General features: G+C 46.6%; 2 protein-coding genes across 6 annotated transcripts in view; one reads left to right on the top strand and one right to left on the bottom strand.

Annotated features, from left to right (window-relative positions):
* Positions 1 to 20,688, bottom strand: part of shroom4 (shroom family member 4) — a 41,693-nt gene extending 21,005 nt beyond the window's left edge. For 2 of the 5 annotated variants that reach the window (XM_055506974.1, XM_029137300.3), the window contains exons 1-2: positions 18,320 to 18,626; positions 5,801 to 5,952 (exon numbers count right to left, since the gene is read on the bottom strand). In XM_055506974.1, coding sequence (XP_055362949.1) covers positions 5,801 to 5,952; positions 18,320 to 18,442 — 275 coding nt within the window. In that variant the 5' untranslated portion in view covers positions 18,443 to 18,626. Of the gene's footprint in view, positions 1 to 5,800; positions 5,953 to 18,319; positions 18,628 to 18,757; positions 18,881 to 20,553 lie in introns of those variants that run through there. The other 3 variants (XM_029137283.2, XM_029137292.2, XM_029137303.3) reach the window with 3 other exon arrangements.
* A 30-nt stretch (positions 20,689 to 20,718) lies between these two features.
* bmp15 (bone morphogenetic protein 15) lies at positions 20,719 to 23,376 on the top strand. The gene is made up of 2 exons (XM_029137888.3): positions 20,719 to 21,112; positions 21,558 to 23,376. Exons 1-2 carry the CDS (start codon positions 20,719 to 20,721, stop codon positions 22,556 to 22,558), a joined length of 1,395 nt encoding a protein of 464 aa, XP_028993721.1. The 3' UTR covers positions 22,559 to 23,376.
* Positions 23,377 to 27,647: the final 4,271 nt, after the last annotated feature.

Here is a 27,647-nt window from a genome sequence, read left to right on the forward strand (position 1 = left end):
CCGAACCCCAGAATAAACGTAACAAACCACCACAGCTACTGTACTTTTGGACTTAAAGACAGGAGCTTTGCTTTATTTGGTTTTGAAATCAAAATCGGGTACTTTAAATGACAATTGTTAAAATTATTCTGGCCACTTCCTTCCATTCACGGCTGAAAACGAGGACGAACACACACAGCTAGCCGCAGACGCCTAAATGAGTCACGTCCACTGTTTACGCTCATCCGTCTGCAGACGTACAGTAAACGTCTATCCAGCAGCGGAGAGGATCTCCGCCTTTAATTTAAGCCTTTAATTTACTCCTGTTTTGACAGTCTCCCCTGCTGAAGGCAGCCAGGCTGCTGTTAGTCTGGCGTGAGCGTGGCACACAGTACGTGCACACGCCCTCCAGATGCCGTGGACAGATTCGCAGCCTTCGTTAAGATGAAGGTGGCTTTAAAAACCTTTTATCGTTACTAGATCCTGAGCATCCATTTCTTTAATCCATCCGTTTCCCACCCTAATAAACCGCCAAGCTCGTAACGTCACATCTCCATCCTTAAGGCTACGACCGGCACTGTTTCGCTCATCCTGTGGTTTTAATATGTTTCAGCCGTTGAGGAATCCACAGACTATACCAGAAACAAACACACACACACTTCTCTCGTGTCTATGTCAATAACTGCTCTTAAACGGTCTCACGGCTAAAATCATTTACGGTCCAGGCTCTAATCGAACCCAGAGCGATATACGTGAGTGTGTGTTTGTGTGAGGAAGAGGTCTTGAAGAATCCCAGGAATGCCTATTGTTCAGTATGGGAAGGAGTGATGGGGGGCAGACTATTGTGTTTCATGGTTCTTGGCACCGCAGACCTCAGTCTTGCCCCGGTCTCCAGGGACCCTGTGGTACGAAAATCTAAACAGAGGGATGTGTGTGTGTGTCTGCCTGCGTGTGTGCATTTTGCCCATCCGCCTGTCTGCGGTAAAATTCCAAACAAGCCGATGGATGTGCGCCTGGGTCCAGTAAGTTGTGTGTCTGAGCCTTCTGACAGCATGAAACCGGCATCTGTGAGCAAGGAAAAACAAACAGCACAACACAAACAGAGTCGGCGCGCAGACGGAGCTGGCTGCACAGACTCCTGCAGGACAAACAGTGTGAAAGTGAGCAGTGCAGCTGAACCGCGGGGCGCCAGACAGAGGCTCCATTCACACACAATTCACTGGCCAGGAGCCGACGTGCAACAGGTTGCGTTATCTCATTATTAACATCTAAACTGGTCCCAGAGCAGCGGCTCAACTCAGCAACCGGCAAATATTATCAGCATCAATTAATCTGCCAATTGTTTTATTTAGAGCTGCACTTGGGAGAAGAAGTAATATATTAATGTGGACGGCAGAGCGTGTTGTGATTGTGATATAGTTAATAAGTGATGCTTGGTAATCATGGAAACACACAGAGGAATGATTGTTCTCATAATGTAATCAGAGAGAATGTTTTCAGTGGTTGCCGCACGCACTGAATGCTTATTCTTCATCAAGCCTAATCATTTTAATCTTATATTTGACAACAGCGTGATCCAGATGTTAATGCTTGTTTTTAACATGCAGCGTCCACAATGAAATTCTGTGGGAAGCAGATTCGCAAATTCCTTGATTAGGTTTGGGGACTTGTAGAACAAACAGGCTGTTGAACTAAATCAATTATCATGACAACTTCAGATTTATTTATAACAATAGGTTTCCACTTCATGAATAAGTTTGTATTCGCAACAGCTTTTTTGTTTATAAAACACAGTCCATGCTCCATTTTCAAAAATCTGAACTATGCTGTCTTCGAACCGTCCCCAGTTTTACTGGGAAGGAGGCAGGACACAGTCAGCAGCCGATCTCAGGGCTGATGTTGGAACATACAGGCACCATTGACTTCAGTCCCACTTACATTCACGCCTACAGGCCGTTTAGCATGAGTCTGGACTATGCTACAGAACCAGTACTGAACCCACCAGACAGCTGGGATCTGGACCAAGCTCGGGGGCGGCAGCGCGGGCCCCTGTGCCACCGCTCTGCTCCGCCGGCCTGGTTGAAACCACTGCCAACTCTGGCAAACGCTGGACGAGGGCTGGGAGCTAATAGCTGCCGGTGAATTCTGTTAACACAATGCTCACATTATTCATAGAAGAAACGTGTGAGCGTAGGGTGTGGCTTCCTGCTGTGAATAATACAAGCATAAGCTTAATCAGGCCTGAAATGTGTAGAGATGCGAACAGGCGCCATGAGCAGGTAGACGACGCTAGCTCAGTATTACATGTGAGCCTTGTGTTCACGCCGGAGTCTGGGAATATGTTAAAATGTTAATGCCACAAAACCCAAGTCCTCATGAGCTCGTCTCTCTCACCCTCCGTGCTTTCGTCTGGTCTGCCTCCTCCCTGTGTAAGTCTGCCCCGAAAAGAAATGTTTAGTTAATGTGTAGCAGAAATTAAAGAGTGAACGCAGATCAAAGAGCTTCATCCCAAAGTCCTGTTTACGCCGTCAAGACATCAGGCGTCTTGTAATTATCAGTCTAATTTCTCCATGTTCGCTCCTCCTGCCACGTATGAGTCCTGCCCTGTCATCTCACATGGTTTTTCCTGTTCTAACCTTTGGTTTGCTGTTGAATATGAGAAGGGAGTTTCATTCCAGTTGTAGCGGCTTCATTTTCTGTTTTTACTGTTTTTACTGCATGCGCGCAAGCAAATGCACACGGCATCAAGCAAGAACATCTGCATCTAAAGAGCGGTTTCCTATTCCATCAGCAGCAGTAAATAGTATGTTTAGTCTTTGTTCTCCTCCCATTCATGCAGCTTGTTTTCATGCAAACATACACAATTTTTGCAGACACATTAAGTTGCACAGGAAACTTAAGAAAGGACAGGAAGTGATGCAAAAGTTGAAGAATGTCCTCCTGCTTTGTCCACGCCTGCTCAATGAGAGACGCTTGCGCACACACACGCAACCAGCAAACTATCTGTGAAAACAGGAAGTAGTACAGAAGATACATTTCCAGGTCGAGCCAACAAAACATCCTCAAAGATCTTCCTCCTGCATAAATATATGGGAAAAATATGGAGAATAGTCCTGTTTGTATATTGTCTGCTGGGTTTTCAGTGTGTGTGTGTGTGTGTGTGTGTGTGTGTGTGTGTGTGTGTGTGTGTGTGTGTGTGTGTGTCTGACACCTGTCCAGCCCTTTCAGCTGAGACAGGCTCCAGGATGCTCTTGTCCCTCTCAATTAAGCCTGGAGGCTTTGTTCTGAACTTACAAATGTTGTCTACATCCTTGAAAGAAAGTCCAGAGTAAACCTCCACATCAAAGCAAAGTCTGAAGAAGTGGCACAAAGTCTGGAAAAGGACCATTATCCAACAGGAAATGAACAAATCCATCATCTCTCCTTTCCAGCTGCACTTTACCTTCCTCTGATGATATAATTACATCCTTGTAAATACAGGCGATAAACACTAGCAAAACAATAAAACACCGTACAAACACCACGAGCTGCCTCCTTCTCACTTTAACCGACCTGGGTTCTATATTTGTGCTTCATATCAGACCCACCTGATGATTAGCTCTGGTTGCCTTCGGTGCAGGGGTGTGTTCATTGCCACTAGTGGCTCTTTAACTGCATTTGAGTCCTCCTTTTAACGACACTTATGGGCCTCATCTTTGCTACAACATGAATGAAACAGGTATGTGTCACGCTCAATGAGCTTAAGTTGAGTTATGGAGGCTTGTATCAGACGCTCCAACCTAATAAAGTGCAGATAAGTCGGGCATACTGGACTGCTGGGACTGGGTATGTGTGAATCATGGGCATCTCAAACTCTCTTATACAACAACCTTATGGTTCATCAGCCCACATTACACATCGACAAAGTATTCACTCACCAAAAAATTGCTGCTAGGACCATTTGATGATAATCACACTGAGCTTTGCTGCTGACCTGAAAACAGCATGACACACAGCAGGTTGTACAGTACTGTATGTGTCTAATAATGACCTCATGGGTCAGACGGTCCATTCACGTCTCTGAACCAACAGTCCCGCTGCGTTTTCACAAGAGGTGCTAATGAGCTCTGGCTTTTGACTAAGCGCCCTTTTCCACTGGTAAAACTACACAAGTAGAGCCAAGTGAGCAAATGTGGGCATTTCACCATCCCTCAGTGAGCAGTGTGTGTGTGTGTGTGTGTGTGTGTGTGTGTGTGTGTGTGTGTGTGTGTGTGTGTGTGTGTGTGTGTGTGTGTGTGTGTGTGTGTTGGCAGCGGCCAGGCTTCCTTTAAACGCCGTGACGCTAGCTGGCACAGACTCCGGGTCAAAGTGCAACAGAGTCCCACCCGACATTAATGTGGAGCTGGTGATTAGTGTCAGGAATGTCTGCCACTCAAGTAGAGTTTGATTTGTGTGTGAGCATGATAGCAGAAACACTAACTACAGCTCAGATCAGGCAAAGAGGGAGTAGTATAAAAACATATGGGGCATTTCCCACAAAGTACGGGTCAATATATTGTTAATTATCAGTGCACAGACTCACTCTGCTTGTTTATTAAGGCCTAGTTTGGTGTTGTCACCCTCTCATGTTAGTCGCAGTAACATTCATTTCCTCCTTCTGGGAAACTTCCTTCACCTTCAGCTGTTTCATACTACATGTTACAAAACCCAAGCAGAACATGTTAAACTCTAAAACACTTGTATGTCAACGTCTCTCTCTCTCTCTCTCTCTCTTGGAAAGCCCCTTAAGACCGATACACTCAGCACATACCAGACACTGACACACACGCACACACGCACACACACACACACACACACACACACACACACACACACACACACACACACACACACACACACACACACACACACACACACACACACACACACACACACACACACACACACACATTTTTTTTTTTTTTTTAACTGGGTGGAATTGTCAAAACCAGTAGCATTCCTACAACATTTGGATGGAGTCTGCTGTAAATCCATAGTATACTGCACATGCGGGTGTGTGTACCGCGAGTACATATGTGTGTATCCAACATTACACAGAAGCAGAAAACCCAGCTACGCTCTGACTGCTGCTCTGGTTTCGACGCCAGAACAAGATGCGTCGCTGCCAAACAGCTGTCAGAAACAGTCTTTCACAGAGGTTTAGGTTAGAAGTCAGAGCAAAACGAAAACATTTCACTTCTCTCTCTGTGCAAAGTCAAACTCACTACAGTCCTGAGACTGTGCTGCACTTCAACCAACCTCCACTAAGTGGCAACAGTTATAAAGTCAGGACTTACCTGATACCTGCACATCAAGATGCAGTGAACACACTTTAATGTTAAGACAGAGAAGTTGCTGATGCTCCTGTTGTGAGATTTCGTTACTTTCACACCAATTAATCACTGTGGACCACGGCAGCCAACAAACAGTATTAGTTGGGCAGGTGCCATTATTTGACTTGGTTCAGATCACAAGTCAGGAATTTTTCAGCCTCCCTAATCCAATCTCCGTGGAGTCGTCTACTGTTCTGTGGTACATACGCCGGTCTCATCATTATCTGATGATCACATGGATCCTGTAAAGGAAACCTAAGTCTCGATTTCTTATCTTGTGAACTGACTTGATGCCTGTCCACATGATGACAAACACAGTCACTGACACTTATCAGCTTCCGTGACACTGTGGACAGCAAACGTCACTTCCTATCTATCTGCTTCACCCTTCTTCCGCTTTCACGAAGTCAACAAGGAGCAGAACAAAACAATGGGTGACATCATCTGTTTGAGGCGGACGAGACGTTTACCTCCTGACTGTCAGCTTGAGGATCCTGTACGAGCCTTTGATGAGGATGAGCGCTTCCTGTCTGCTGCCGTAGAGGGCCGATCCGTTTATGTTGATGAGCTCGTCGCCCACTTTCAGCTTCTTGCACAAGGCCGCCTTGCCTCCATCCTCGATCTGAGACAAAGACCACAATTGGTTGGGAGAAAAAAGTTGGAAGTCAAACAGAAGGACATTCAGAGTAAGACAAAACAATAACTGTAAGAATTAAAAAAAAGTCACTCAAGACTACATCTGCACTGCCAAGCGCCCATTTAAAACCCATTCTGGGGACATTTTTCTGAAACCGTCTCTGTCCCCATGACAACGGCGCCACAAGGAGCATCTCAAAACAGCCTGAACCAAACAGGCCACAAACACCCATGGCATTCTTCTGTGTGCGTCTGTTCACACAGCGGTGAAGCTTACGCTGTTCCTGCATTGCTGGGATGCTTCGGAGCGTTTTCAGCCTGTCGAGGGCTGAGACGTTGACAAGTGTGTGGTGTCGGGCGGCGTGAGCTTAGAGGTCAGCCATAAATCTCGGGAGGGGATGTAAAGAGGAAATAAAAGAGGAGCAGAAACATGTACGGGGGATGTGTCACAACTGTCCAGCTGAAAGAAAACCAGTGTCTGTACCTACGTATGCAGCTGTTTTCCACTTTACCTATGTCTGTTACCCAATATGTTGAGAATCCAGGCCTTCACCTCGACGCAGGCAGTGCTGCCCTGTCCCCTGATAAGAGGAGGGAGAAGGGCCTTGAACCAAAGAGTTAGTGTACATCAGTGTAAATGCCTCCATAACCTCACAGGTGACTGGGCTGTGTTCATTCTTTAACGCTGAGTTCTCAACTGTTTTTCCCGCATACGATGAAAAAATGGCCCCTGACGTCGCATTTCTCATCTTCGTCGAATGTCAACAAACAGGCGAGAATTTGGGGTTTTCAAAATCAAAGCCATGTGAAGGCCAACACCAGCAATCCAGTAAATACAGTTTAATCATGATTTAAGGGCCATATATCAAGAGGGAACCCGTTCGGAACATGGTGTGAAAACACAAAACAGACCGGTCCCTCCCTCCATCATTCATTCAATCTCTCGCTTGTTGCTAAAGCTACAAATATCAAAAGAATGTGTGTCATGGAAACGGGTCTAATTTTATGCGTTCTCCTTTTCACAGACACACAACAGGAGCTCCGTCTTGTGAGCCTCTAACATAAATCGGCATGTGTCATACATGAACTTCTACCGTGATCTCTAGGGTCTAAAGCCGACAGGAAGGAAGACTTCAAAGGCCCGGTTGGAAAAACATTTTGGTTTTAAGGATGGTTGGGTTTAAAAAGGCAGTTCCTATATTTGGATTCTAACGCTTTGACACCTGTTCATATGCAGTGTGATAGTTCATAGCTCAGGACTTTAGCCTGTGGGTAGGAGCCAGAGTATCCAGACAAACTCCCACATGCAAACACCCAAACACAGGCACCAGTTTGCCCAGTGGCTCCAGCTCCATGAGAATAAGTGAGGTGCCCAGTGCCTCCAAGACAGAAAACCACTGTGGTGTTTGAGCAGCGACTATTTGTTCCACTCGGCATCTTACTAAAAATGGGTTCTTCTTGGTGGATAATTAACACTGTCAGTGACCAACATGTCTGTGCTGTGTGTGTGTGTGTGTGTGTGTGTGTGTGTGTGTGTGTGTGTGTGTGTGTGTGTGTGTGTGTGTGTGTGTGTGTGTGTGTGTGTGTGTGTGTGTGTGTGTGCGCGCCATGCTGCTGTGGGACACCCCAACACCCCAGGTCCAGACAGGCGGAGGTCAACGCTGGGCACTGGCGCATGGAGAAGAAAGCCCTCTCTGTGTGCTGAGACACACACACACACACACACACACACACTTTTATTTTTAGACCCAAGCGGTGACTTCATGGCCCCGGTGTGAGTGTGCATGAAGGTGTGTGTACTGTGGCTCTGTGTCTGTCATTGTGCCCTGGAAAAAATGGGAATTCCCATTCTGGTCACAGGTTGTCAGCACTCAGCCGTCACCTGACACAAGAACGCGCACACACAGCAAACTGTACTGAACAACAGCCCTTTATCAGGACTTGAAAGGTTCAGATCCAGCCTGAAGATCCCGAACCGTGGGCCACAAAGCGATCCGGCACAGTGTGTGTCTGTGTGCGCCTGCATTTCAATAACAGAAGGACTTCATCGAGATGCTTTACTGCACACTTCACCTCTCACTCCCAAACAGGTAGTTATAAATGCCCACCTCACTGAAAGATTGAGAAGTTCACAACACACACACAAACCTACACAACTATGTGCAAGATTCTGGAAGTGAGTCCAGTTTAGGAAAAGTTGTGTCATTTCTCTTACTGTGAAGTTGCAATGGACACAATCACTGGAGAAGGAGAAGGAAACGCTCTCTCATTTGTTTACATGGCAATATACAGAGGATTAATGCAGTATTTACATTCAACTATTGAATCAATGTGTCTCACACACACACACACACACACACACACACACACACACACACACACACACACACACACACACACACACACACACACACACACACACACACACACACCGTAGAAGAACTTTACTGTAGTTTCAAACATTTGAGTATGTCGCCCAGTGTACTGTATTTATCTGTGATGTGGCAGCTGATATAACATTATTTTTAAATAAAAGACAGTTGGTGGAGGAGTTTTCTGTCCACTCCAAGAAAAACCTCTACTTTCTCATAAAATCCGATGTCTCCACAGACCAGGTGCTGCTCGACTGAAGCGATGAGAGCTGTGTAATGAAACCCCGTTTCACGCAGCCTCTCACCTCAGCTACTGTCCCCGTGTGCAGCCTAACGACACACACGTCCTCTAGTAACAGGTTGATTATAAACCTGTATTATTGTCATGTGTGGTGACTGTGTTGCTCCGCTGTCACACGGCCCCAAAACCAGAGAAAACGCTGCGTGTCGGTTCATAGAGCCAGGGCCCATAATGGAGCCATCAGCCTGACAGGCCAGCTCGCGCTCTGGGACCCTGCAGGAACCCCCACAGCTCTTTGTGGCCCTACCAGGACAAAGACCCCGAGGGAGAGGGAGGAGAGGAGCTCCTCGGACCCCCTGCTGCACGCCCGTTTCATGGTGCTGCTATTGTGGGCACCACCAGCTTTCAGCTCCCAAACAGCTCGGCTCAGCTGTGTCGCGACTGTGGTGCAACATGGAACACGGCTGAGGAGTTGAAGACTGATGCCGCCAGGTCTTTTTCAGCCCAGCCACACGTCTTAGTCACCTCGTTTGACTGCAGAGGACAACCTACGAACGTCACGGCTCAAAAATGTAACCTTCGGGTTCCTGCGTTAATGCTTCATGAGTCTAGAGGCCATTTAATACATTCCATGTCTGCGTGTTCCCTGTGGAATCTGAGTCAAGAATTTTTTTACAAAATTAGTCCATTAACTTCAGCACAGACCCCCTGTGGTGAATACATGTACTCAGCCCAACGTGAGCAAGAGTAAACCAAGCAACCGTAAGGTTCAAAGCAAGTTAATCATGCTATTTGATTTCTTTAGCTTTTGTAGAGCGTGTGTGAAAAAAAAAGTTTAAAGCATCAACCGGGTCCTATATTGTTCAGATTAAACATTAGATCTCCACGTTAGCGCTATGTTTGCTACTCTTGGGCTCTATCTTATCCAACTATCCTCAGACACAGAAGCACACACCCTTCATCAACCTCTGCCCTCCAGTCTAAGCCTTGTGAGGCTCCTCACACCCACGCTCACACAAGGCCTTCTTTATCAGGGCGGGAGGAGGGGAAGAGCAGAGATGGAAAAAGAAGAAAGCTCCCACGCTCACACCAAAAGCACCAACAGTTTGCATGTTTGTCTCCTAGCTCGAGCTCTATTGATCCCTGCAACCAGGGTGTGCTGCCCTCCCAACAAGACAATGATGCTCCACCAAGACCAAGACGACCTTTGTAGGTGAGGGCACAGCATTAGGAAAGGAAAGGAAAGGAAAGGAAAGGAAAGGAAAGGAAAGGAAAGGAAAGGAAAGGAAAGGAAAGGAGATTGTAAAAAGCTAAATAAATAAAGTGAGAAAAGGAAAATAAACAATGGAAGAATATGACAGAGAAAAGGAAACAGACAAGATAAATATCCCAGACAATGTTCCATTAACATTGCACCGTCTGGTTATTCCCAATCAAGAACTCAACACTAATTGATCGATGGTTAACATCCTGAGGTGGAACCACGGAGACGTCCTGCGAGCTCAGTCACATGGACGAACACCAGCATGTGAGCAAACGCTCAGCAGCCTGTGAACATCCCTCCTCTCAGTCGAACAACGCGAGTCTTGTTTCACCGAGGGGAGGGGTGCTGCTTGACTTGTGCCGCCCACAGCCTCTGATGGACAGGTGATCTTCGGAAAATCCGGTTCAGAAAAACCCGCCGGCTCAACACCAAAGGCCTTTTTACCACACTGCGCTCCAGTAATACCAGTAAAATCTTGCCTAATCTGTCAAAACAAGCTCTTCGTTACATACCATGCCACCGGCCACATCAAAGCTCACTACCCAGAATCCTTAGCAAATAAGCACAGCAGCAACTAACTCCACAGGCATGAATAAAGGCAACCCATCAAACTTTAACCCTCAGTCACCACCTAAATAACCACATCATAAAACACCCAGCCTCCAACTCCCATAATCCACCAAACAACCCATTCCCTTAATCCAAATACACACGCTAACAAAGAAACAACAGAGATTTGAACACCCAGGGCCAGTCAACACGGTTGATGTAGCGTGTGGCCAACTAATCAGTGCTTCCATAAGGAATAACACAGTGCATGGTGGAGCACTGCTCCAGCTCAGATGGATGGTGTGTCTGGACGTGATACGAGTACGACACAAATACACAAACACAATCAGTTCAGCTCTGAGAGGTTCAGTACGGAGACTCTGAGGCTAGAGCTCACACACACACACAAAGGAAACAACCTCCAACTTGGCTGTGAAACGCTTGTTTTGACATTTGGAACAAATAGAATGTGCCGTTACGGGAAAATACTTGACATGAAGGTTGTTCAAATGCAGAAAACGAAACACATTCTTTTTATTTGATGACCTAAATAATTCCCACCTTACAGTAGGTCTTTAACTAATTGTTGGGATAGAGTTGTTACATGTAAAACGGAAAAAGCATCCTACCCCCCCCCACACACACACACACACACACACACACACACACACACACACACACACACACACACACACACACACACACACACACACACACACACACACACACACACACACACACACACACACACCTGGCTGTGTGTTTCTGGTGCAGTATGGAAGCCATTATATCCGATGACCAGCGCTGACATTAGCAGAGGTCACAAGGTCGGCGGCCTGGTGGGAGCAGAGACGGACTGCTTTGATTCATCAATGTCACATGTGTGTGTGTCCATGTGTGTCTCTATCCCTTTATCTCTCCCACACAAACACACACGCACAAACACACACACACGCACAAACACAGGAAAACTTAAATACAGGTGAAACATTAACTCCTTAACGCTCTGAAGGGCTGCCTTTCCTCACACTTTTTGAAAAAAGCAGAGTAAGTGCTTTTTATTTTGCTCCTGTTAAGAACTTAAGTTGTTTTCCTTTCTAGACTCCTGATGCGCTATTTTAGCATCAATTAGAGCAGGTCTTCCTTAAGGCAGGATCTTTTATTTAATACGTAGCTTCTTTATTTAAAAGAAGCTGCAGAGGTGAACTACATCTGTCAAAAGGTCAAACATCTTTATTGTTGTAAATAATTTATTTTAGTGCTAAAGAGGTTTATTACAGCTGAAAGAAATCACCATTTATCATGAAATTAATATGATAATGATGTTGATAACTAAAGCTTTGTTTGTGTTGTGTTCAGCGACTTTTGGTCAAGAAATGAATTGGTGCATCCAGAAATCTGAAACCACGTGCTCCTCGCTGGCTGCTCTTCATGTCACCACCTCCTCCATATCTGACCCGTTATCTCTCCATCCACTACCCATGCATCAGGACAACCACACTCCCACTCCAGCCTTTCTATCAGCTCATCTTTGCTGACTAACTAACCAATAAGTAGACCATTCAGATGTGCTCTCCTATAGATTTGCAGAGGCAGGTACAGTGTTTAAGTGTTTAACATGCAAACAAACAAATATAAACTGTATAGTTGTTTTATTAAAAACTGTCGCATTACAGATCCATGTTTTCTCTGTTACTGCAGCTAAACCAACAAAACATTTGTTTTGAATATTTTAGAAACGTTTAGGGTTTTTAAATTAAAGTCAGACAGAATGACCCCCCCGAATTATGAGCAGGAAGCCTGACTATTGATTATCGGGTTCAGGAACTCAAACCCAGCCAAAATGACTCAACAACGAGTTGAATAAACAATTTGGGTAAATTCCACATCAATTCTAACCTAGAAGAATGTAACACACCCCCTCTGTCTCCTCTGCTGTAACCACAAATGTCTACGAAGTTCCATTCGTCCCACTTTAATAAGAACATAAAGGAAGTTATGACTCTCAAAATCCCATATGTTCCCCAAGATCGCCTGAGAAGAACGGAGAAAGGGATGAAAGGACGTCTCCATCGGACACTAACACTGGCTGACTGGATGAAGAGAGGGACGGGACCACGGCGAGAGACGAGCAAGTAAACAAAGAGACTTCTGTGTCAATTTGGGCCTCAAACTGGAATCGACTTGCCAGAGAAGCCACGAGAGTGGACCACATCGCCTGGTGTGTGTGCGTGGTGCATTCTTTGGTTTGGAACATGACTACATTATAATAAACTGTAATCATATCAGCACTCATACTGAAGCGCACACGAATTATGGCTACGGCTTTATTGGTGCAGTAAGAGAGTAAAATAATGACTGTGGTACATATGTTATGACTAACAAGTGGGACTGAATCAACAGAATACAATTTTATTTTACACGTCACGTCATAAAACAAGCAGCATACTCATACAGCATACAGTCTCTACTGCTACAGATTCTCATCACCCAAACTCAATCTGTGACCACAATCCATTACAATGATGATGATGTACTGAAATCATGTCCTACAAAACTAGCCACGATGACGAAACCATTAGTGCTGGTTCCTGTATAAGGTGGAAGCTTCTTTTGGGCAGCTGCTTTAAGTTCTGTAACCCCCCCAACACACACACACACACACACACACACACGCGCGCACGCACGCACACACACGCACGCACGCACACGCACGCACGCACATACAATGCACATTGTTATTACTGTATATGTCCTGCATGTGTGCGTGCGTGTGTGTGTGTGTGTGCATGCGCCTAAAGAATGAATTAAACGGCCTAAAGAAACAGCTAAAGGCTCTGCAGATTGAAGATAGAGACATTCCAATCCCACCCCAGTGTGCGCACTCACACACACACACACACACACACACACACACACACACACACACACACACACACACACACACACACACACACACACACACACACACACACACACACACACACACACACACACACACACACACACGCAGCTGTATAGTCAGCGATATGCATCCATTACACTTCTCTCCGTGTCTCTCTGTCGGTGGTAATATGTGACCATTCCAGTTAAATCCAGTTCGACTTATTTGATGATTTAATGGTCTCGCCAATTTCCCAAAATACACGCAAAACCTTAATGTACTAAGTTGCAACTGCCTCTCTCATCAATACACTCTATTGTGTACTGACTGGCTGCACAACATATGTTTTGGGTTAGTTAGGACAGTTCACATCGCGAGTCAGGGCAGAGGACATGAAAACACAAACACACAGTTAAGACAATAGCATCTCTATCTGATGGCATTCTCATCTACCCCCTGCGGAGACGGCTGCTACTGGAGGCTGCCTTTACAGGAATGCAGGCAGTAACACAGACACGCACACATTTGGTTGCATACCTGGGACCACATGTCAAAACATCCTCGTCTAAAGTCCCGGGATTTCTGCTGCTGCTGAAAACAGCAAGACAAGAGAAGATGATGGTTTTCATCTTTGTCCCCAACTGCTCACAGTGTTTCACTCTTGCTCTGTAAGGTTCTCTATAAGAAACCTGGCCTTTTGTCTGACAGGAAGTCAGATGGACACAACACTGATCCACAGCATCCTTTGTGTCCAGTGTCCATGTTGGACCTGTGCACCAAGATGTTTTAAATTCCGACAGGCAAATGTAAGTATGTGTTTTCATTAGACCTGATTTATGATTCGTCGAGAGCAGGTCATCACAGAGGATCAATCATTTTAAGGAGTGTTCAGCAGATTTTAGTCCAGTGAGAAACAGTCACACACGACAGAGACACATTGCTAACAAAATAATTTAAAAACCGTAAGAAAACACCACGGAAAATAAACACCCGCTTAAAACACCCAAACAATGTCTGCAACACACATAAACACACACCAGCACGCAACAGGGGGATAATGAAGGTCCCACAGCAGCGAGGCTGCGCTCCCGTCCACTCACACACTCGTCTGGTGCAACGCGTAGAGGCTGATATGCGTGGAGATAACGGTCGGGTCTGGGCTGCAGATGTCTGGTGGGAAAACACGGAGCCGGCGGCTCACATGAGCTGCTACATGACTAACTCTCTTTCATGTTAGCAGCTACGAGAAGAGGGAAAAGTGGCAGAACCTCCCAGGAACCAGTCGTCACCGCGAGTCACCCGAGGAGCTCGTGAACACACACATCCCGAGCTGATGAACACAAACTCAACTCCACGTGTCCACGTCTTCTGCAGGCGCGTTCATGACTGATGAGTCCCATTTGGGACGCGCACGCTCGGCCGCAGCCAATTAACCCGACCAGAAAACACAGAGGAAGGCTGCGTTTTGAATCATACTTGCTTTTTAGGTCTGTAAATGAATATGTGGTCTTTTACTGTCCAGCGTCAGGTCCCGCTAAGTCTGGAACTCAGGAAATATTGAATTTCCAGAACATTGTATATAATTTGCCAGCAACAGGAAGCCACTATTACGCCGCTCAACAAAGGATGGCGGCCATCTTTGTTGTGGTTTTGGTTTCGTGGTGTTGCGTTTCAGAGGCGTCACGCCCCCCGGGAGCACTGAGCCAGGCGAAGGCACGGCTGCAGAGGTTTGTGCCACCTTTTCCACGAAGCACGAAGCAGGTTCTGGGCAGCTGCAGACGTCATGTTTCATTTTACGTCCTTCACACGAATGACTGGAGTCATCGCTGGGGACCGAGGTCACTGAACACAACAACTGTTAGCTGGCACAAACCCACATGAACCAGTAGGCCTGTTTGGCCCTGGTTGGTTGTTATGGGGCCAATATGTGTTTGCATTCAGAGCCATATATAACATATACCCCACTTCATATTTCGGGGCAGTCCGGACCCCTGCTCCCCTGTGGCCACGTCCCAAACGGCTGAGTAACGATCTAAACACTGGGCGTCTTACTTTCTGAGCAGATTAAAAGCTTCGAACTCACCATGTCGTCTCGTGGCTCATCACCGACGGAGAAAAACAAGTTTTCAATTTAGAGAATGATGTGTATGAAACTCCACGTGTATATATACACACACGTGCATGCCCATCTCCACACCCATTCCCCCGTGCACACAGTAGTAATTTGTTATGCTCCTGGAGGAATGTTGACCAAATGGCTTATATCCCTCTGCTGTCTGTGCCTGGAGAAGCCACCCTTCCCCCTCCTACAGCGCACACGCTCTCCGAAAAGCCACAAACACACTCAAAACATGGAGACGCTGGCACAGTGCAGCACCGTGTCTCATGCTCACAAGTCTACTGCCTTTAGAGACGGGCCGACCGGCTCTATGGAGGACCGGCATGCCTGCCAGAATGTTAGCTGGTGCTAACTGGTGGCAAGTTGACTGTAATCAGCTGATCTGTTAACTTCTGTCCATGTGGACCCAGACTGGGCTGGAGGGGTTGTGTATCTCATCTGGACTGGGACTCATGGTCTCACCTACGGGAACCTGGACAGAGTATTTACTCTTGGATGCACTAGTAGCTCAGGCAAAAAGCAGCAAATGCACTCATTTGCTTAGGTGTTAAGAATAAAACTCATGAATCTCCCTGGAGTCAGGAAAGACAAATAACGAACTCGCAAAAATGAATGAATGAAAAACCACCGATTTTAAGCAGGTTCTGACAAATCTAGGACAGCCACATCTTGTGAAGGCCAAGAAGACCAAGAGAAGTTTGTATGAAAGCGTCCGTTGGACAATTTATTGACTATTTCAATGAGTGTTAATATTTGCGTCCTCTAGCGCAGACACGTGCGCACCAGCCTTGCGTCCCATCCCTCTCCTTCAGCAGTGACAGCATTACGCTCGTGCTCCATACAGAGACACAGTGAACCTCTGTGTGTGGATGTTGATGGAAACTCTCACGAAACCTATAACACATCATACACTCACGCGCGTAAAAACCTCAGCTCAGTTCTGTGTGCGCTCCTGCCGCTCGCCTCTTCCCTTCAAGGACTTAGCACTTAATCATTAAACACTTTAAAGACTTTTTTGCAGCACCGTTCGCTGTCACTCAGCGCCTGAGCAACTTTATGTGTGTGTGAGTTTCAACCCGGCCACTGGACACAACAGCCAAAAAACATAGTGTGATTTTTATCTCCTTTAGCAGTCCCAGTCACATTTTCCCATGGGCCGTGTAACATTGTGTGTGTGTGTGTGTGTGTGTGTGTGTGTGTGTGTGTGTGTGTGTGTGTGTGTGTGTGTGTGTGTGTGTGTTTCCAGATGACTGAGCCAGGCGTTTCCATTCCCTGCTGTGGTGAATATAGATGTGCACCGGCCAACACTCAAACCGCCGTTGCTGCAACTTCTCAGTAGAGTGGGTTAAAGACAGAAGGAGAGCAGCGGCTGCGTGTCGGTCGGCCTACATATGCACTGGACTGAACGCGCGCACACACACACACACAGACATAGACCACCCCCAGCAGAACACACACCAATAATTATTTGCAGTAATTCAAAGACACCCTCCTCATTTCCAGCAGTTCACCGCCCGCGGCGTGTAACCATGAGAAGAGGCCGAGAGGAAACGTTGCCCCCCACGACTTGGACGGGGCCATGTCAAAGCCTGAGAGCGCACACTAAATCTCTTATAAAGCCTCCTACTCCCCCTGTATACACAGGGAGAGAACAGGAGACAGCACCACTATAGATGCCATTATGTCCATAGAGAAAGTCCAAAACTTGACTTTGCTTTCTGCAAAACAAGCATCAACGTCGGCTTTGACAAAATGGTACATCCCACCATGGCCCCACTGAAGCACATTTCTGCATCTGAATGGCTTTTAGTCGTCTGTCAGCACATTTTTACCTTCCAGTGAATGAATTAACAGGAAGATGAACTAAGCCTCATTTGGTCAGGGATCCCCCAGGGAAGCCCTTTTAGCACCTCTGTGGGGACCTTTTGACCCCAGACTTTAAAAATGCAACTCTGCGCTAGATAATAATAATATTATTACTATTCACGGACAGTGACAGCTGACAAACATAAAGGAGCACCGAATATTTGCCTTAGAGCTGGACAATAACTTTTTATTTTCTGCAGAGTGGAAGGAGGAGGTGGGTTCCGGGAGACGAAATCCGGCTGCGAAGAAGCCAAAAGAACTCAACAGCATACAGGGAAAAGTGTTCCATGGAGTTTTCAGGGGTTATTTTGGTTTTTGGGCAGGAGTTGAAAAGTTGAAACCAAGTGACCAACAGCCAAGCAGATTGGAAAACACGTATGAAAGAAGGAGCGAGGCTTTCAAGACTACAAAGCTGACCACAGAGTTGCTGTTTTGGAGAAACTGTACAGCTGCAATTCACCAAATACAATTGCTCTGGTGAGATACAGTTCAAATATGAAGCAAACACTGCACTCACATAACCGGGTAAAAAACCCCGGAGTCCCACGCGCGCAAAGATGTAATCACAGCCTGGTGCTCCATGCTATAAAACCCACCACTGTGATTATCATGTGTTGTTCTTGTTGTTGATTATTACCAGCTATGCATTAAAGCCACATTCTAAGCTTTGCTTGATTACGTGAATCTCACATGGTTGAAACCAATGATCATTTTCATTAATCTCATTATTCTGTCAATGAACTGAGTGATTGTTTGGTTTCTAAGATCAAACCCACAATGGCCAATCAACCACATGTTATTAAGCCATTAAAAAAGAAACACTAAACTAACTATTGTTTATATATAACAGACAGACTGAAAAACGTACTATATGAAGCCAGAGAGCCTTTAGATTCAGCTCTGCTCCTCACTTGTGTACAAACATTAAATGACTAAAGTAACAGGGAACTCAGGAGGACATGACGTAAAATACCCATGTTTAAAACGCAGAGTGTGAGTGCGGCAGTTCTACCTTGAAGGCCGTGTAATTCAGATTTTCCGCACACATGCTCACTTACTTTAGTGATGATGAGCGGCTCGCCGTGCTCGAGCCCTCCCTTCAGCGTGAAGCCCCAAGGCGCGCCCCCGCTCAGCTGGACCTGAATGTGGTGGAACGAAACGAGCTGCTCGACCGTTTCCATGCCGACTCCGCCGCTCCGGCGTCCGCCGCGCGCTTCTCCCGGGCTCCCCGAGTCGTTCGGCTAGCTTAGCGGCAGCGCCTCGGCTTCTCCATCACCGCTGCAACAACAACAAGGGAAGGATGGATGGATGAGTGGAGGGACGTGGAGCGACCGAGGCAGGGGGAGGGCAGAAAGTTTAGGCTGGTGTCAAAGTCACGCCGACACGTTGGATTCAACTTCCGGTCCAGACGTATAACGTCAACGAAAAGTGGACAACACGATTTAGCTCTCGCTTTGGACCTAATTAGACGAATCTATATGTTATTCAATACATACCATTCACACAGAAAATGTTATTTTTCTCCAAAATATTTAGGTGAAAGGCTTTTATTGTTTGTTTTTTAAGTATTTCCTGTCGTACGTCAGGCGACTCGACGCAGCCAGAGACTTTAGAAAAACTTTTTCCCAAGCAAGGTAGATAAGCCCCGCCCACCATTTGAATGGGGGCTGTGATTGACAGAAGAGGACGCCATTAGCACAGGAGGTCTTCTTGCAAGTGGCCAATAAGAAGTTTGAGGGGGAGGGGCTACCACTTCAACGACTGCTATGTTGTTATAATATCGGCGAACTCACGGTGGCAAATGTGTCTTTGGACAATTACAGCAGAATAACCGCGTTCACGCATTTGTGAAACCAGATATACTAACAATTAAATATATAAACAATACATTCCTGGTTAAATAAAGTTTAATAATATAAAATGAGTATATACTGTAGAAATATCTTGTTAGGGTAATATCACAGATTAGAGTAACTTTGGCCACAAGATCTAACATGAAATACATGAACAACAATAAATACAAGAACTGTTTACATGTGCAAGTATAGCCCTAAAGTCAAAGTCTTCATTCTTCACTGATCTTCAGGCGAAACCTGGGACCAATTAGAAAACTTAGAAAAACAAATTTATAATAAGAACAATTATTCATCTCCCTCACTTCACCAGATAGAGAAAATATATCTGCAAGATTATTTCATGTATATATAGTTTAGAAACAAAAATCAAATGGCTGCAAAACTATTACTACAGGCAGACTATTTTATAATATATATCCAGTGGTAACACCAGTGATTTGCAGAACTGAAGAGGAACTAGTCCTATTTATTCTGCTCCCGCTTCCAAAACATAGTAAAAGGATGATCCTACAAGGCTGATATTCTCAACAGCCTCTAAATACACATACCGGCATGGTAATTAAAGCTGCATTACAGTGTAGTAGAGTCTGAAAGAAGACCTTCATGTTCAGCTGAAGCGATGATGATTGTACTGTAGATAGTCAGTGGTATGCAGACACAATGCAGTGCCACTTACTGTAGCTGCACTCCTACGTGGAGGAAGGAGAGATACAGAGAATCAAAGAGTGGGGGAAACAGATGTTAACATGCCCAGACATCTCACTTTTCATCCAGAGCATGAGGACTTTGTTTTGGTCAGATCAGACAACGCTTTGTCTTCTCAACACAGTTTTGTTCCCAGAAACTCTCAACTGTAATATTTAGTTTGCTGGGGAGTGATGCTTTTAAGTCAGCTCGAGTTTAAAGAACAAAAAAAGGGGGAAAGACACAGCGCTTCTACATTATGTGTTTCTTTCGTTCCGTTTAGGGTTCTTCTCAAGGTCTTGTATTACAGGCTGAAGAACAACAGGATGTTGTTCGTCCAGCTCCTCCCTGCTGAGAACAATTCATTTACCAGAAACTCTGTGATCCTTCAAATTATCCTGTATCAAATGAACATCACCTCAAAAACTGAGTCTGGGAGAAATTAAAGCAAGACCCAAAAAGGGAAAACGTGTGCAGCTTTCCTACACTACACATTGTAGTTTAAAGGTTACAGGACGTCTTCATGAAAGCCATAAGCTTAATTTGATTGTAGAATGTAATAATACTATGGCAAACGTTTGTACAAACACAACAAGCCCAGTGGAAAACAGTTGTGTTAGTTGCCACACGACGGCACTACTGCGCAGATAGCGGAAATATGTAACAAATATGAATCCGTACCTTATTTATCATTTATCAGATATCTGAATGAACACATGAACCAAGGTGCGTCTTTACGCACGTTCACGTACCAGTCACGTGGCTGCCGTGGCTCCTGTGGGCGGCTTCCGCAGATCACAAGGGTTAATTGGGGTCACCGTCAATTCCAGGAAGTTAATTGTCATGTCTGAAATGGCCACCGCTCAGGTGAGCGTGTAAATCGGCCGTGTGGGGAACGGTTGCCAACTAAAGCCTCGATGGTGGAGCCCGCTAGCACCAGAGGTTTTATATCCACCATGACGGCGACCCGCACCAAACACAGCGTACTGTGCGTCTGCGTCCTCTCCTGTCTCTTCCTCCTGCTGTGCTCCACCTGCGCCGGAGCCGCCGGCGGCCGGAAAATGGCCCCGCGTCCGTCGACGCCGAGGCGCGTCCGTCGGAGTGCGCAGAGCGCGAGGCACCGAGGCGCGCACCACCGACCGCTGACGGACGAGCAGGAAGCCGACCGGAACCTGCAGTTCATGCTCAGTTTGTACCGCAGCGCGGCCGAACCGGACGGGAGGCCCAAGCAGCACCGGAAGTTCGGCTCTAACACGGTGCGCCTGCTGAGGCCGACGGCGTCGTCTGTGCATTACCTGCCACGCTCCAGAGGTGAGCGGGCCGATTTACTAATGTGACCGGTCATCTGCTGAGTTCAGACGAGGGGACGTAGACAGCGTTTGCTTTACTGTGTGGCACCATGCGTTTGTGTTTTCTGCATATGTTCGAGCCCGAGGACGTGTTGCGCTGCTGAATACGTAGTGGCAGCCATGTGTCCAACGGAAGAATGTGGTTAAATGCCAATGGGTTTTACTGAGTCAAGATGACACGTGGGCCTGTTTGCTTGTACGTTTCAGCGCACAAAAACTAGTTTTCATGCACCGCCATGATATTTCAGTTTACTAACACATGACATAACGTGTGGAGGAATTGTCTAATTCCTCCATGTTGGGTTTTATGTAGGGAGAGGAAATGCTCAAAAATACTAGAGCCTTTGAATGCACCGTCCTGACCCATGACAGTCAGTTAATTCCATCTGCTTCTGTTTCACCTTCAGATCACCACTACACCTTTACAGTGCAGTACAACCTGGACACTGTCCCCTCAGATCAGCTGATCAGAGCCTCGTTCATCCACCTCCGCTCCTCTCCACCCAATTCCTCCTCCACTCCCTCCAGCAGCGACGCCCAGGCCCCCAGGCCTCCGCGTTGCAGGGCTCAGGTCTCCGCGCTGGGTAAAGAGAACCTGGTCACCCTGGAGCCCAACGAGCCGTGGACGGAGACCGACATCACGGCGCATGTCAGCGGCCACGTGGTGCAGAGGGGGAACCAGGCGGCGGGGGGCCACCTGACCCTCACGGCCCAGTACTGGTGCACACAACCTGGGCTCGCTGAGGAGGACGACAGCCTGCTGTGGTGGTGGAGTCGGCTGCGAGAAAAGCAGAAAGAGGAGCCACACCTTGAAGTCCCATCTCTTCTTTTGTACTTGGAAGAAGAGCGGGCGGTGAAGGACTGGATGGGAGAGCTGCTGGGGGTCGGAGGAGAGCACATCCTGAGGCGGATGGGACCGTGGCGCCCCCCGGTCCGCCGCCGGCGCTCCGACGACGCCCAGTCCTCGGAGCCGAAGGACCCTTCGCTGGACGCGCTGAAAAACGCGCCCACGTCCTCCTCGTCCTTCTCCACCTCGCGCGCGGCCTCCATCGTCTCGGAAATCCCCGAGTACAAGCGCAAGGCGAGCGCGCCCAAGAACCGCTGCAAGCTGCACTCCTTCCGCCTCTCCTTCGACGAGCTGGGCTGGGGCCACTACTTCATCGCGCCGCCCGTCTACAACCCGCGCTTCTGCCAGGGCGACTGCCCCCGGGTGCTGCACTACGGCTACCACTCCCCCAACCACGCCATCATCCAGACGGTCATCAACGACCTGGGCGTGGGGGACGTCCCCCCGCCGTCCTGCGTGCCCTATAAATACATGCCCATGAGCGTGCTGGTGGTGCACAAGAAGAAGGTGGAGTACAGGGAGCTGGAGGACATGGTGGCGGAGTCCTGCACGTGCCGCTAAAGGCGCCGGAGGGGCTCTTAAAGGACTTGAGCTGAGAAAAGAGACTGAAGGGAACGGACTTGACGGCTCTGCAGCTTCCCAACTAATAGTCTTGGGACTGGCAGGAGGAAGTTGTGGTTTCAGATTTTCATTTTCCCTGTTAAAGCACTTTAATATGCAGCTACTGGCTGTGCAGATGGAGGGAGAGTCCCTCCACTCTGATTTAATAACTGTACTGGGATCCTGTGTGTAGAAGTCATAGCCACCAGTGTGATTTTCTGACCCACCAGAGATCTGGCAGATTTGGAAGCACTTTAAACCACTTGAGGGTAAATTAACTAATTTAAGTGTATTTAACTTTGGCAGTAACTTGATAAACTTGACTAAACATCAGGGTTACCTTTTTTAAGAATTCGGATCTAACTCTAGAAGTAACCGCTGGTTTGTTTGTAGTAAATGAAATGACTTGAATCTGCAGAAACACCTGAGACGGCAGTCTTTCAGATGATGGGATGCGTGAGCTCGCGTTCCTCTGAGAAGAGACTGCGACGAATCGTTTTAACGGACAGGAGGTTGAACACGTTGGGCGGAAGCGAAGACATTGTGACGTTGCATGTTCGCTGTGTGGGATCTGATCGTTTGCATTTTGTATTTATTAATGATGAGAGGGGTCTCGATAACTTGCCGCTACCGACCCAGCTTCTGAAACAGAATGATGAATTATGACGACAAAGTGTAACCGTGTTGAATGTTAAACACCGCAATCAAGTGTTGTGGTGCAAAAGAGACTTTTATTGCATGTGACATTAAATAATAAAGTAAAATGCATATTTTGTTAAGTTTGCTCTAGTTTACTAAAATATTCCAGCAGGTGACAGAGAAAAGAGGCGCCTGGAACAACTAACGGGAGAGTTTGCAAGCGAGATGGTTTAGACAACAAAACTAACAAATATAAACGCATCATTATTTTAATTTTATGTTGGACTCAGGCAATGATTTTTACGACACAATGCTCTAGATGTCCAGTAGAGGTCGCTCTTCACCAGGAACAAACACCATGTTCACTAGCAGAAACCAGTTTAACGTCCAGTCCAGACTAAATGAACAGAACACCATGTGTTAATTTCTAATTATATCTAAAACTTTAATGATACGTTATTCAACAATCAACACATTTGTCTAGTATGAACCCAGTGGCCTCTCACCATTGGCTGAGCCTTGTGTTATTTCTCCCTGAGCTCACTATCTTCCTCAAAGGAATCTTGATAATGTGAAATGTACATGAAGGAGGACGGTCACACTGGACATAAACAATCAAAGCACACAAACAGATAACTCCTGTTTTCCTCCATACGTTCTCCCCTGATCGACGAGTACTGACGAGTACGAGGAAAACACACTGTACTGTCAGTTTAATGAAATGGAAAAGCAAAGAGAAAATGCAGGAAAGATAAGAAAAACTGAGAGCAAGCACAGATGACAGGATCTGAGGGATTGAATGACAAACAATGTTTGGATAATCTGAATAACGTAACGCGGTTTTCTCTCGTCAGGCCGCATTTATAAATCATATCCATAAATGCACCGGTTTACATATAGTAGGTCACGCTGTTTACATATGGAAACTAGGTCAAATACAATATTAATCAAATATTTGCTTCGTTTCAGTGTCTCTGTATTATTTCCTGGCCTGATTAAGAGCAGAGTTGCCAGATTGTGGTAAATTCTCAGCATTAATTATATCGTTTACGCTCTTTGAAGTGTTGCAATGTGTCAGAATCACTATTGTACCTTGGTCTGTATCAGTCTGATGCTCAAGTGGGTCACAGAGAAGCTATTCCTACTGTTTACTGACTAACTACGTGGTTTGGATGAAACACACACACACACACACACACACACACTTTAGCGTGTGTGTGTGTGTGTGTGTGTGTGTGTGTGTGTGTGTGTGTGTGTGTGTGTGTGTGTGTGTGTGTGTGTGTGTGTGTGTGTGTGTGTGTGTGTGTGTGTGTGTGTGTGTGTGTGTGTGTGTGTGTGTGTGTGAGAATCATGTGAATCATGATAAGGACTGACCTGTTTTGCTTCATTTGACTATTTCATGTTTGGTTTGCGTCAATTTCGAACATTCAAAGTTGCCTTAAATGGTCAATGATTGAGTTCGGTTTGCTACAGGTCTCAGGTCACTTTTGAATCACACTCAGTCACTTGCTGTTCTCAAGCCGTGCTTTCTTTCCTTCACGTATGCTGCATCACATAAACAACAGAACATCTGACACATTTGTTCTCACCCGAGGTCCAACCTCGCAACCTCGTATCTCTATGGTTGTTGATCAATGTGTGCCGGCGATAAACTTTCACATTAAGAAACTCTTGACCTTGAGAATGTCATGAGTTGGTATTTATGAGAAATAAATAAGCAGTTGGAGCAGCGTCATGTGTCTCTGCCCTGTTACCATAATGTTTCATAACTGGGTGACAGTAAATCATTGTTTTTACAGAACCTCCCTGTCTCCTCGAGGGACTTCATATGTGTGTGTGGCTGCGCTGCCTTTCCCATCTCACCCTAATTTCCTGTGACAGATGCTGAAGTCATCTGACTGAAGGACACTTTAGCCCGAGCGCTTCCAGTAAACGTCACCCTCTGAAGTCTTCCACCGAGGGGAAGTGACGCTGCGCAGCACTCAAAGGTCAGAACACCAGCGCTTCTGTGACGGAGGAGAGTCCAGGTGACGCGTGATGAAGATGATGATGATGAAGGTGACGACCAGACACTGCTTCAGTTTACCTTACTGGAAGCTTCCTTTTATAAGCTAATTCACCCACCAGATCAATGTGTTTTTACAGTATGTTTATTTAGAGCTAACTTAAAATGATCTGAACTATTCATTCAAACATGAGGCGTTTAGTAACGAGCAGCTCAGACCGTGTGACTCTGCAGACGAGCGTCGACCCTGCGGAGCCTGTACGCATGAACCTGGGGTCAGTTCACTGACGGCTGGCAGTTTTACAGAACACAGGAAAATAGAACAGCCAAGAAAATGTCCAAGTCAACAGTGAGTTCATGCATACGGAAACCAATTAAATAACACTACGTGCTGTCGGCTTTTCATCTGTTTAAATATTACAGCTCCTCGAACACCTGAGTCTCTCACTGAGCCAAGGCTGTGGTATTAAAACCAGAGCAGAGACACTGTAGCTTCTCCTGGGCCAAATATGTTGAAGCTTTTAAAACATCTAGGACACGTGAACATACTGTAATAAATCAAATTTAATATTTCTATAAATATGTTTCTTAGCATATAATAAATGCAAATGTAAGGATCTTCTGAACTGAATTTGGTTTGTTGCTGGTCTGAATATGTTGATCCTCCAGTCATTTGGTTTCATTTCTTAATATTCTTAGTTAATATTACTGAAGGTTTGACCTCCCAGGAGCGATAAGAGATGAACTATCACCACATCCACTATCTGATGATTACTGGCTTTGATTCAAGGCCTGAGCACATTTATAGGAACTGCTGGGTTCACAGTTCTGTGAACGTCGCCTCTCACAGATGAGGTCATGAGCAGATTACATGTAACAGTGCTGCATGCAGCCCAGACCACACAGCATATTCTATCCAGCAGGTGTGTGTGTGTGTGTGTGTGTGTGTGTGTGTGTGTGTGTGTGTGTGTGTGTGTGTGGATGTGGACTAAGTGAATTATGATGCATTCATGTTCGATAAATACAGTTTTTCCCCACTTGTTTCTTTCTGTTTGATGCTTTCATGACCACTGCATCCTAACGCCTCACCGAGCGTTTTGCTTCAGCTTCCAGCTGCTCAGGCTGCAGTGAGTCATGCTCAGCAGTGTGAGGCTTCCTGACAGGCCTGTGAACCTCTGGGGGTCTGTCAGTCATGAACATCTTACTGGAACCTTCCGTTACATCCCTCCGCCCTTTGACCCCTACAACTACATCCATTTGTGATCCTGTTGCTGTGGTGTGTTGCAGTTTAACAGAGCTCTGATTAACTCTGTGCTCCCTGAATGTGTCTTCAGCAGCCTCTTTGTCAAAAGCAGCAGCCGTTGACCTTCTGACCCATCGCGCTGCCACATCAAGACCCTTCAACGAGGCTCCGCATTGGTTTTCATCAGGCCTGTGATTCTCACGCCACGTGAACACGCCGGCGCCGCCACCTTTGTCTCACTGACCCACTAATACGTGACACCATCGACGGCGTCTCCATCGATCGCGGTGTCGATTCACAGCACTAAAATGGCGTCAAAGCTCCTGTAAACCACACCTCCTCTCTGCTGTGCCCTGTTAATGCAGGACGCCTGAACCTGTGTGGAGCCGGTTACATGTGGCCGCTGGCTCACGTGTGCAACGATGAGCATCAGGAACATTTCTGTGACTCGCCTTAACAAGCGTGTGACCTTAGGACTGGACTTGGTCCCTGCTGCTGCTCTGTTATGAATACAATAAACATAACATGGTCCAACCATGGATACATGAAACCACCAGTGTGTCAATATTTGATGTAGATGGTTTTGTCCTGGCCACAATTCATTCATCTCCGTCTCAGACGCACTGTATGATCAGTGTAGAGGCTGAAGGTGCCGATCTTTGCATTTGTAACCAAAGCAACCACAGCCCACCCTCCTCAGGTGTGTGGGTGCGTCTGCGTGCATGCGAGCGTCGGGCCCAGACGGTGCACACGTGCCGGGCCGCTCAGCCCGCTTGCGTCTGCTTATGTAAACCACATTCACGCCGTCTCCGCCGCCTGAGCGGATCGGGACGATTACGTCACGTCAGGGGCATCGGGAGCCGGAGATAAAGTCGGCTAACGGTCGATAAACTCTTATCTTATTGCGAGTTCATTCGCACACACCATCCCTTCGCGTCTGACCTCCTTCTACATGCAGAGTGTCATGTGCTGTGTCTGGCTCCACAGGTTTTGATGGTCATCTGGCATCACAGGGACCAAATACACTGAGGAAAACCCCACCTGAGCGGAGATGTGGGTGTTTTTAGTGGACCTGCCGCTCCACTGGCAATAAATCCTACTATCATCACCGTCTGGACCCTTGAGATGAACTTAACAAGTCCGAACTTGGACTCTGTATTGAG

The sequence above is a fragment of the Betta splendens genome, chromosome 2 (assembly GCF_900634795.4).
Source record: "Betta splendens chromosome 2, fBetSpl5.4, whole genome shotgun sequence".
Classification (NCBI taxonomy): Eukaryota; Metazoa; Chordata; class Actinopteri; order Anabantiformes; family Osphronemidae; genus Betta; species Betta splendens.

What these genes read in the sequence shown, in the direction of transcription:
- bmp15 (XM_029137888.3), top strand. Translation starts at nt 20,719, where the DNA reads ATGGTGGAGCCCGCTAGCACCAGAGGTTTTATATCCACCATGACGGCG. An exon ending in TTACCTGCCACGCTCCAGAG is followed by an intron (nt 21,113 to 21,557) that starts GTGAGCGGGCCG and finishes TTTCACCTTCAG; the next exon opens with ATCACCACTACACCTTTACA.